Raw genomic sequence first — 12,421 nt, forward strand, 5'->3', positions numbered from 1 at the left:
TAAAACAAAAAAAATGTTTCTGCCTGGTGGGACTGTTTGGAATTCTGGTTCTGAATTTGAGGGGAAAAAAAGGTGTGAAAGTTCCTGTGATTTACAAACAGCTTCCGTCAGAAAGTCTCTGATCTCCTTGGAAGATGTTGTTTCAATTCTGGTTTATATTGTGAATAAACCATACCTTTTGTAATACTTAGGGAGAATATAAGTACAAATGCCCTTTATTAAAGTGGGAAAAAACTGTAATAGGAAAACAAATCCATCCTGTTATTTCACAGAAATGCAAGCATTTTAAATGCTTTGGTTTTCGTAAAAGGGGCAAATGAATTTTTCAAAATACAGTACAGAATCAGTTCTGTAATGCTAATTGTATTTAATAATAGTAATTTAAATTTGGCTGTACTCTGCTGAGCAGCAGCGAGAGAAAATTGTATGTGGGAACATTAAAGTCCAGAAGTCTAACATATGGTGTGCTTTGGCCTTCGAAGTCTGTCTTTATGTACCCATGAAATATCTCAACTGCAAAAGTCTTTCTGATGGCTGCCCCCTCCTTTCTCGCCCGTTCACAAACAGTGTCTGATACTCGCAAGCATTGATTTACACTACCCGGTGCCTCTCTGCCTTTGGCAGTTTGTTCCGTATTCTAATTTCAAATACTCTTTGTGTGAAAATGTTCTAACCAAATTACTTATGTTCTCATTCCCTAATGAGCATCAGTCCATCTGTGATTGCTTGAATTCAAATTAATAAATGGGTTATTCACAACCATCAGTCCCTTGCTCTCCAGCACGTCATATGCCCTGTGAGATTCCAATGCCTTTCCGTAGCTTTTCTTGGTAAACTCTAAAAGACAAGCAGGGCCAGCATTTCTTGAGAATTTATATCTGCTCTCCACATCCTCCGTCGTTTTGGCTTCTGCTGCTTGTTTATCATCTTTCCAATACCCTTCTTTTTTTCTTTCTTAATTGATAAGAATAAGTTGCAAATAGGTCAGGTTTTCAGTTACGCTACACCTCCACCAAGCTACATAAATTAATCCAGATTTTGGGGGGATGTAAGCAAAATGGGAATTTGGTTTGTTTCTCTAAATACAGTCTTGTATTGTGTTACAATAACTTGTCTCTCTACAGCCTCTTGCCATATCTCTCAAGATTTCATTGCTGCTGCCAAACGCTGTGCAGATGCTTTCAGTGTCCTTATTTTCCTCCTTGACCCCTCCCCTCAAGTCTTTTCTTGGTTTATATGTTGTGCATTGTGCTTCTGTGTAATTTCTACAATTGTCCCTGTCCTTTGGTTTTCTGGCCTTAATCCTCTCCGTAATGATCTCTACAAGTCACTTACCAGCCATAAGACTAATCTACACAAGTCACGTGGCGTTCCTGCGCTCTGCTCCTGTGCACTTTGCGTCTGACTCCCGCCATTATTTTAATCATCTACATTGTAGGATTTTCTTCCTCCCCCCCCAAATCCTTCCCTTTGCAAAGTCATTTTCTTACAAAGTAAACAGAAGTGGCACCAAATCTGACCCCGCAGCACCCTCCTGCTTATCTCTCCTCCTCCCTGCGCCGCTTCCTTTCCCTGGCACCCTCTGCTTCCTGTGCCAGAGCGCTCTGCAAACCACCGCAGCCGGGCGGGTTTGTAGCACGCTTTCTAATTCTGCAAATCTCCCTCTCGTATAATAAAATATCAGATACTTTCCTGAAATACAGATACAGTAAACTCTGTCCATTGTTTCTGCCTTATCTACCAAATCAATAATGTAGTGAAAGAATTCAAGGACGTTTTTCAGACAGGACCTTCCTTTTTTAGCACATGTTGACGTACACACCTTTAAATGGTTTCATAATATTAACTGCTTTTCAAATACACAGAAGAATTGATATCAGGTCTTTGTATCCGTAGTTCTTCAGATCCTTCCTTGCTTTTTATTAAAATATGGGAACGATAATCTCCATACTTGCAGTTTCCTGATTTCGGTAAGCCGCTGCAGAATTGTGTCAGGCTTTCCTGTTTCCCTTTCTGTCTCTTTCTGCTTTGGAGTATTAATTCAGTGGACCTGGTCTTGGGTCAGTTTGGTGTTTTTTTGTCAATATTTAGTAATCGTAAATCCTCAGTTTTCTAGTACATTAGGAAAATACATGTTTACCAAAAAAAGTTGCTGTGGAATAAGTATTTTATTCTCAGAGCTATAAAGTGCCTTTCCTTGTAAAATGAAGTTTCAGATGAAAATACAGATTTAGGGGAAGATAACAGATTGTGTGAGGTAGTATTTTGCCTCACCTGGGCAGACAGCTTCTTAGATTAGTATTGCGTGTATTATAAAATACAGAGAAGCGAGTCAGGGGAGCCTGGCTTGAGATCATGAGTGCAAGACAGTATAGACTCTACGGGTCTGTGCCTGAGCTTTATTAGAAAACTATTTGCATGTAGAAGATTCACAGTTGTTTAGTGTTAAGTATCACAGGGTGCCCAACAAGTACATCTTTTCATCCTCTTGTAGGCTTAGTGGAAATAATAGAAAAATATATTTGCCACAGTAAAGGCAGAGCGTGACGTCCAAAGTACATGCAGTTCCCATTTGTTGTGTTAGATCTTAGTAAGTGGTAAAGGAAAACAGTTGTTGAGGAGAGAACCTGTCTAGCAAATACCATGCTTTTTATAAAGATTTAAAGTAAAGAATCACAATAGACAGTAGTGTTCCTAAAAATATTGATGCTTGCTACTGTGCTGAAACAGGACTTTAAATTATATTCAGTACAAACGTACCAGAAATATTCTTACAAGGCTGCTTGTATAGGAGCTGTACACAGGAGACTTGGGTTCCCTTTTTATGTATTTATATGAAAGATATTAATGTATTTTATAGCTCTGAGTGTGAGAGTTGTATTGGAACAAGTCTAAAAGCCTTCTTTTCTCACCATCCCTTTTAGATTGACGCATTGGGTAAAAGAAGCAAAGAAGCAGAGGCAGCCTTCTTGAATGTTTATAAGAGATTAATTGATGTTCCAGGTAAGCAAATTATTTCCGTATTCTGAAAAACTGATGGCTTATGTTCGTGTGAATGCTACTGGGCATTTTTTCTACCTTTGATGAGGTAAATGTGAGCAATGGTTTTATTCTGAGCCTGATAACTCCGGTATTGTTTCTAATGGAAAGAACTATAACTAAGGCACATTTCATGGCTTCTCTTAAAACTGTTCATTGCATTTACATTTTAATGTTTGTATGAATCATTTTATATTATTACAATATTGTGTGATTCTCAGTAATTTGTTTATGAGAGGGTTCTGACATTTTTAACAAAAAAAGATACATCTTGAAGGACAGAGAAAATTTTTCATACCTTCAAAAAAAAAAAAAGCCTTACTGAAAAGTAAGTCACTACCAAATTTCAGTTCTGTTCAGTGTAAATGTGATCATAAATTTTTTTCAAAGGCCTTTATTGTATGTGTATTCATCTTTTATTATGTTTGGCATCAGAAGTTTCCAGTTCATTTCTTTACATTTTGGGAGTTGATTTTTTGTTTTCCCCAATGGTAGATAAATACTGTCTGAACAGATTTTTCTTTTTGCAACTGCACCCAAAGGTGAGAGGGAGTTACCAGTCCAAGTCTCCACTGCCAAATCTTGGCCTGACTGAGCTGTTGGCAGTATTCATCTTTTTTTATGTTTGGCATCAGAAGTTTCCAGTTCATTTCTTTACATTTTGGGAGTTGATTTTTTGTTTTCCCCAATGGTAGATAAATACTGTCTGAACAGATTTTTCTTTTTGCAACTGCACCCAAAGGTGAGAGGGAGTTACCAGTCCAAGTCTCCACTGCCAAATCTTGGCCTGACTGAGCTGTTGGCATATGACAGTGTGTGTGTATGATTTTATACTTCTATAAAACGTTGACATTATATATAATATTCAAAATACTTACCTCAAGAGAGGTTTTGAGGTATAATTAATACTTCTAAGGCCTCATTGCAAAGTGCACCCTAGTCTTTACTTGCTTTACCTTTTAAGGAGCGCATTTGATGCATGCTTCAAATATAAATTAATTTTTTAATGTTTTGTTTACAGCTTAACTGGTTAAAAGGTCAGTGTTTCTCAGATGCTTAGTCAGAGCTAACATACATATTTTTTTATGCTTTCACATTTATAGTCGAGTAGTGCCCAGTGGCCAGTTCCTGCTGTGTTAAGTGCAGCATATGCAGAGAGATGCAGGGACTTACCATGCTCATCCTAGACCCCAATTGCCTCAGAAATGTTGTTTTTTAGGTTAATCAGCTATGGTCTGTGAGTTTTCATTTACTTGTTTGCTGCTCATAGTCTTAGTAACGTTCCATGGGTGAACAGCTTCTTTTGCACATCTGCTCGTGCCGTGGGAAGAGGCGGATGACTCGGAGGGGCTCCTGACCATTGCTTACAGGGTGCAGGCAGTTTGCACGGGCACGAGCAGCAAGGGCATGGGACGGGCTCGCACAGCTCTGGTTTGTAAAGGAAACCCCTCCGTGAAAATGTACCCCACATACCTGCAGCCTGCAAGTCCACCATTCAGTGCTAAGGAGAGAAGCTGCAGCCCCTCCATCTCCATACTAACACAGCCCCAGGTGCTTGTTTCCTGCCGTGATTTGGGAGGCAAGCAGGTTTGATTTCTAACGGTCTGGTTTTTTTCACAACTGAGTAGTCGTGTCAAACAAGAGCTGTGTGGGATCCTTTTCATGCTCTTGTGCAGAGGCTTTTTTCTGAAGCCTGGCGTTATCACAGGTGCTGGGATTTGAACAGCAGAGTCAAACCGAAGCCTTACAGAGAAGGTTGGACATATATCCCACCCATGCTGTGGGATCTAAATGGTGAGGGACTTTGTCAGTACTTCTTTGTAGGAGAAAGAATTTTCTCCTTTCCTTCATTTGCAAGAGCAAAATTTACACCCCTTCTTCCACACTGCACAATCTCTCTCTTGTCCAGCCTTCCCCTGCACATGCCTTATGTTATGTGTCAGAGAAATATTTCTTTGATATTCTTACTACATGTAAAAATTTCGGCCTGGCTAAGTTGTGAGTGTGATGGAGTCTGTGGGATTAGAAATATCTACAGGTTTTAGTCCCATGCTCTATCTGCAGGCCTGAGAGGCACAGGAGGAGCCTACTGATGTTGCTAAAAGCAGATTCCAGGTTCTCGAGCAGAAGTCGGGCCAGTCTCCTGTAGCTCTATGCAGGCGTAACAAATACTCATTGTTTACAACACATACTACAACAAAAACAGCCATTAGGAGTGTATGGCACTGGTACCCGTCACGACGTGGTAGGGCTCAGTTAGGCCTATGCAGTTAGGGGCTTGCTTCACTGTATTGGGGTTCTTTTATTTCCTCCTCATCGTATGTAGTCTTGTACGTTGGGTATGTATCCATGGAGGGCTTTCCTTTATAAAAGACCATCAGTATTCATTTTTCACATGTGTTTTGCCTCTGTGTGGCTTTACATATCTTTTGACCTGTCCGTTTGGTATTTCAAATATTTAGGTATAGTTTTACCTCCAAAATCCTGCTATGTTTTCTTTTCGGTGTGAGAAGGGACCTATGATGTTTTGAGAAAGCTATGACTGGAATGCTGCGGAGTGGTTATTTAGCATTAAGCATCACTGTTACATGACAAGGGTGCAATTTTATCAGACTTTCAATATCCTTTATAGGACCACATAATAATTGCAGCTGAAGTCTAATTCCCAGCAGCCAATTTTATGGTTCTTGAGGAAGGCATGTATTCCTCTCCTCAGTAATAATGTGCACACTTTATATAATTAAAAAGGGCTTCTATTTTAATTTTACTATAAAATTATCTGTATTGAAACTCCAGCTACAGTGCTTTATGGATTCAGCTAAGTTTAATGATTTTCTTTCCTGACTTGACCAGAGTTTTCACTCAGGCTCACCAGTAAGGAATTTGTGGGAAGGGTGGTATTTTACTTGTAAATTTTCCCTCATACATCAGGGGTTTTCTCTTTAAAAGATAAACCAGACCTTTTCATATCTCTCTCCAGCTTTATGATACTGTTAAAAAAGCATTATCATTGTTTTGTGCTGCAAAATTTATCCTTTCTAAAGGAAAGTACATGTCAAGGAAAACCTTTTGTTTTATGTACATTTATACAGCTATAATTCTCACTCAGATCATTCTGTCTTGCTTGAGACTGAACATTTTTAATTAATGGAATTAATTTTCTCATTTAATTGCCTTATTTTCAGTATGCAGTAGAGAGCTAGAGAAAAGTGAATGCTGCCACATGAATTGCACTAATCAACAAGGTTGTCACAACTTACCTTTAAAAATAATGTGAATATATTTAATTTGAAGTAAAGGGAGGTTGGGTCTGTATTTTGAGGAAGCTTTCTTCCGTCTGTACAAGATTTCTTTCTCTCTAGTTTTATAAAATAGGTGTATTATGTTAGCACCCTTGGCTTTTAGGGTCTTAATCTTGCAAACACTTCAAGTGAAATTGGAGCCCTGTTGTGTAAGTGTTTGGAGGAGCGGGGTTGCCTTGCAGAAACAGTATATTCATAATACTGTTTTTCTAAAGCTTTAAAAGAAAAATATTAAGCATTAAAAATACTAAAAATTAAATATTTCTCCTTTTAAAAGGAACGGTGTTCACTACTTAATTTTTTTTTTTTTTAAGCAAAACTTCACTGTAATTTTCAAGCAAAAATTAAAATATGGAGACCCAGAGTGAATGCCAGGTGACAGTATCTGGATAAACTGGTTAAACAGAGTTTCACTTTATGCTGTGTCTTTATTACTGTGCAATTACTGCACAATGCCACAGTTGGATTTTCTCAGTTTTCAGCGTTGCTCCTGTTAAGCACGGCTCCTGTGTAGGCAAAGAAAGAATTCTGCCTTTAAGCAGAAAATCTGCTATCTTGGTGTGGCAACAATTAAACCGAATTTGGGTTCAGTGGCTGTTTTCCTATAAAAGCTGATTGTGTATCTTTTACAATACTGCTAAGAGTTTGCCACCAAAGGGGAGTACCTGAAAGCTTGTCTCCTTCCCATTTCTCTCTCTACTCCAGGGGAAAATCCGTGTGCCGGGGCTATGGGCGCAGCAGTGCCAGCCCTGGCCGTGCTCAGGCACCCAGTGCACCCCGCGCTCGCCGCCGCTCCTCCGCACGCACCGCAGCTGCCTCCCCTCCCGCACTCTGCTTTGCTGAAGTGTAGTCCTAACCCTCCCTCGCTCCTCCGTGCTGCCTTTCCACTTGAGGCACAGTATTGCATCTCAGTTATACCCTGTACGAATATAACAGGAAAAAGTGTTGCACTTTTTCAGCATATACATGTTTGAGAATCAGGGTAGGTTAATGCAAAATATTTACCCTCCGTTTGGTGGGGACTGTGCAGCCTTTGAGGGTTAAGCCATAAATGGTATTTGTTTCTGCTTAATGGGAATTTTCTCATCAAGACACTAAATTACTCTTACAGTGTGAAAGGGGATGTATGTGTGTTTTTATTGGAGACTCTTCACAGGTCTCTGTTGTGATCAGATTTACCATAAGTTTGGTGCTGTATAATGTGCGTGACGTGTTTTTTAGCTCAGAGGACCCGCTATCTAAGGAAAGTATAAAATAACAGAGGGTAAAAAGAAGAATTTTTTTGTTTTTTTTTAATGTGCCCTGTCAAAACAATTAAAAGCAGTAACAGTGAAAGATGGCTGAAGTGGAAATTTTATCTTTCCCTTACTCCTTGTCATCATAAATTGCATGCTCTGCCATGGGGGCTGTATCTTACTAAGGGGTTTGAAGGAGGAGCAGGCTAGTTCCAAGGGGGTTTTCCACACACCCATCATTACATGTAGTATTTCTGTTTACATATAATCACAGTTCAGCCTTGCAAATTCAAACTGCCCTGCATAGGTCTTTCTTTTTCCAAGGAATGATTTAGCTGAGGAAACACAAGCTTCTTTTAAAATAAGTAATCAGTAAAGCACAAAAGTGTGTTAGGGAATTACTTCTAAAGGCAGAAATGAAAATTTCTTTCTCACCCATAAAGAGAGCTTCATTCCTTCACCACGGAACCCATGCTAGCAGCAATGTGAGATGCAGTGCTTACTGCTATCACTCCATTGGCTTGTGGGGAATTACGTCTAAAGGCAGAAATGAAAATTTCTCACCCATAAAGAGAGCTTCATTCCTTCACCACGGAACCCATGCTAGCAGCAATGTGAGATGCAGTGCTTACTGCTATCACTCCATTGGCTTGTGATTATTTACAACTTAGCAACACTCTCCAGACTTGGATTGCTGTTTGGGCTAAGAGAAGACTTCCACTTAAAGTGTATTTGATCAGTGTTCTGAGGTTAAAGGTGATACAACAGAAAAACAGGTTTGGTTTTTGGTGTTTTGGTTTTTTTGGTGGTGTTGTGTCCATCCCATCCCGTCCCCCCGTCCCCCCCGAAAAATTAGCTGCCGCTTATGTTGGAGGTGATAAATGTGTATGAAGTTGTTGTATTTATATACGTTATGTGATGTGTTTGGATTTTTTTGTAAAGAGTAATGTTAGGCAGAGAGCATAAAAGTTAATGCCAGCCCTGATAGCAGAAAGTCTGTGTAGACTTTTACATACCCAGATGACCCAGAAGTTGCATGATGCGCTTAAATTATAACATCAGCACACCCAGCCTTTTGTGCTGGTAGAAAAGAGCTGGTTGAATGTAAATTTAGGGGAGATTTAAAGAGGGGAGAAGGAAAAGAGGTTCACTCCAGGGGACTGTGTTAAGCCTATCCTGAACTAGAATACTAAAAACCTAGTTTGAAAAAGTTAATACTCAGAGCACTCCTCATTGGGCTAATCATTAATTGTTTGGCAAAACTCTGTCTGAGTGAGATCGGGTTATAGTATACCCTGAGTTTGTGGTATATCAAGACTGATCAGCACAGCCAATTTTTGAGAAACATTTGGTATAATTACAAACAGCATTAAAAATTTTAAGCAGTTCCTGGTTTGTTAATAATATGTGTCAAAATGGTCGCCCCTTTCCAGATAAAATATATTTGAATAAAATTGAAGATAGACACATAAAATGAAAAGGCTTATATTTTTGCTGCCCCTAACTTTACAAGGGGAATGAATATTCATAACGTGCCTTTTCTCAACCTCAGAGGGAAACGAAAACAATATTACAGTGAGGAGTCTTAGGAGGAAAGGAAGCAAAATGAACTTGGTTGTGGACAACAGAAGTAGCACAGGCACCCTCTCAGACAGAGCAGTGGGGTATCCTTCTAAACACACTTGAAAATCTGATAAAATTAAGCAGAAAATTGAGCATAGTTAATACTTGAAAGAGTGAAAAGCGATAAACCCTTGTGGCTGCAGGTGGTGATTTAACTTGTGACTGTATCCCATCTGAAGACAAAATCATTGATGCTTCACCAGCACGTTTAGACCAGGTAAAAAAACAGAGTTGCATAAATGTATGAAAAATGCCCCAGTTCTGGAAGCTGGGTCTGGAAGAGAAGTCTGTACAGTAAAAAATTAGGGACTGTAGACATTGGTGATTTTCCCCAAAATGTTCTACAGACCTTTGCACAAAGAAATGCCCGAGGTGGGCGTGAGAGGGACAGTTTAAAGTCCAGGCTGCAGACTGGGAGATTTTGAGCAGCATTTTGGTAGGGTCAGCGGCTGCTACTGTTTTGTTTTCCAGAACGGTCTGAATCACCTGGGATGCTGCTCCAGCCTTCGGGTAGTCCAGCGCTGAGGAATGTAGAAGTAGCTTATAATCACTTCAGCCGCCTTCCCTCTGGGGTTTGAATTCAGAGAGACAGCCTAAAATACAATTTTGGATCTGTACTGGATGAATGCACGATGGTAGAGCATACTGTTAGCATTACGTAGTTATTTTCAGATGAAGCGCAAAGTCCTGGCCAATTCTCGTCTTTAGTATTCATTCACTTTATCCTTATGTTTTGGAACTGATGTCAAAATAACTAAAAATAGCTCTGTTACCTGGATATGTGGCTTGAAATTGGGCTTGTCTGATCACATACTTTTTTCTTTTGTTTTTCTCGTTGAATTAATAATTGGATAAATTCCTTTGTAAAAGCTGGAATAAATATTCAAAGGAAGAAATATCCCTAAAGCATACACTTTAAAAAATTTATTGTGTGGTTGTCAAGCCCTATTTTACTTGGTAGGCTGGAGGCACGGAAGGAAGAGGGGAGGTGCAGATAAGGGGAAGGATGCAGTGAATAGAAGCAGGAAGAATGTGCTGGGTAAGAGAGGAGATATCCCTGCGGGCACTGGTTGTGTTCACCTGGAGGCTGTAACTGCAGCACCCTTTGAAAGCTGTTGCTTCAGGGAGCAGAGTTGGGGCAGCCCTAACCCCGGTGACGGGAGCTGTGCTGCATATTCGGAGCAAAAGAGGCAGGCTGTGGTTGTGATGGGGAATATTGGACTTTCCCTTTCTCGGTTGCAGGAATGTGAACTGGAATTAGAATAAACCCCAGCTTTCGGAGGGTTTAGTGCTAAGTCTATTCAGAAGCTTTTAGGAGAAAGAAGGGATGATTGTGGCAGAAATGCTGTCAAACATAGTGGAAGGCTATTTTTTCTTTTTTATAATCTCTAAGTAGGAGAGATGAAACTTAGAGTACAAGCGGTTTTCTGTAACTGTCCTTTGCTTTGCACCGAGCAGTAAATTCCAATGTCTTCAGCCATTATTAGAACATTAACCATCAAATTGGAGCATTCTCAGTTGCAGTGGCTTCTCTTGTAACTCATTAGGTCCTTTTTCATCTGACATAGTGCCATAAAGTATTGTATCACCTATTATGCATACCCCACGTTTAATACTAAAAACTTTTCTGAGGATTTATTTTGGTAGCTCCTTTGAAAATACAGGGAGCTGCAATGCAATTCACTAAAGAATCAATCATTTACTCTGCCTTATATGACTTTTTTGGATACTAGGGTAGAGATGCATCTCATAATCTTTCCGGCAGTAGCCATTCTAGAATTGGTAGATAAATAAAGGATGTTTTTAAATAATAGCCCACAAGATCTGAGAACCACATTCTGGCAGAGGGATCTATATGATTGTGGTCAAATTGGCTATATACCATCTCGCATCGTTTCACTTAACCCTGCAAGCATTGGAGGGTGCTGCCACGGAGAACTTTTTTTGTGATTAATGGGGAGGAAAGGCGCCGGTTTACTGCGACTTCCCCCCATCCCTGTACAGAGGGGTCATCGCATCAGGATTGCTCTGCTGCTTTACTGCTTTCAGAGGTCGGCAGAATTTGGGATTCTGCTTGTTTGCTGGTAAGGAAAATGAGAGTCACTCACCCTCTTGTGGGCACTTTGAATTCCCTGGTACAGCCCTTACAAAATGCTCTGACAGCAGGAGGGTGAGGAGAACACTGTAGAAAAGTGGAAAAAAATAAAAGGGAGAGAGAGATCCCAGTCCTGTGGGATGGGGGAGTAAGAAAATATGTATAATTCTTGATTGAAGGAAAAACCTTTTCATGTTTTTTATGAAGTGAGGAGTTGGAACGATGATGAGCTTTGTTTCAAACGGAATTACGGCTATAACTCTTCTGTCCCTGGGCTACCAGAGTCATAGGGGAAAAGGAGGAAAGCTATCATTTATTCCATGAAATCTTTGTCTCAGACTCTCTAGGCTATTTCAATTTACCCCTGAAATTTCTGGGGAATAATTAATGAATTAATTAAGTATGCTGTGAGGTGTTTGAATATTCAAAAGCTACAATGTAATTATTATTTTTTCTAAAACACATTTTCAGGTTATTTTCAGATACACAGCCTCCCAAGAAAGCACTTACTGCATCAAAAGCTAATAGAGCTTCTTCCTGCTCTTCCTGCCTGTAAACCAGAGCCCGTTCTCCAAAAGAAATGCTCGTTGCGAAGAGCAGCGGTAGGGCTGAGCAGCGATGCATTTAGAAAGTCAAAAACTTCTTTTACTTCACGACAGAAGTATTGTGACAGCAGAGCTGAACTTTGGCTTTTTTAAAAAGTTAAATCACGTTAATAAAGTTGTGTTAAGGAGGATTTTTATTCCCCCCCCTTCCTTATCATTTTGCGTGGGCGTTTTCTTGTGAGCGATCGCTAAGAAAGCTTTGCTTACAATGTGGTTTAGGCAGCAGAAATACAGTCTTGTTGAAAGAAACGCATTGCCTTCGATGAATTATTTTTAGATCCAAAACTTAGGAAACACATTTCCAGCGATATAAAATATTAATCGCCCCTGTAGTTCTGGCACTGTTTCATAACTTGCTTTCTTAACGTTTCCAGTGTTACAGGCCTGTAACGAAGAGGGAGGAGGGGATTTAGGAAAAGTCCTTTGTTTTGGAAAAGTCTCTTCAGGAGCTCCATTTTAAGATGCCAGATGAACGCATTTTGCAAATAAGCAGAAGAGCGAGCCCGCGGGGCCCGGGCGGGG

At 39.9% G+C, this 12,421-nt stretch overlaps 1 protein-coding gene across 1 annotated transcript in view; it reads left to right on the plus strand.

The window, feature by feature from the left end:
• Positions 1-12,421, plus strand: part of CUX1 (cut like homeobox 1) — a 210,525-nt gene that overhangs the window by 82,333 nt on the left and 115,771 nt on the right. The window contains exon 4 of the mRNA XM_009275491.1: positions 2,925-3,003. Coding sequence (XP_009273766.1) covers positions 2,925-3,003 — 79 coding nt within the window. The remainder of the gene's footprint in view (positions 1-2,924; positions 3,004-12,421) is intronic.

This window comes from Aptenodytes forsteri, unplaced genomic scaffold, assembly GCF_000699145.1.
Source record: "Aptenodytes forsteri isolate BGI_AS27 unplaced genomic scaffold, ASM69914v1 Scaffold347, whole genome shotgun sequence".
NCBI classification, from domain to species: domain Eukaryota; kingdom Metazoa; phylum Chordata; class Aves; order Sphenisciformes; family Spheniscidae; genus Aptenodytes; species Aptenodytes forsteri.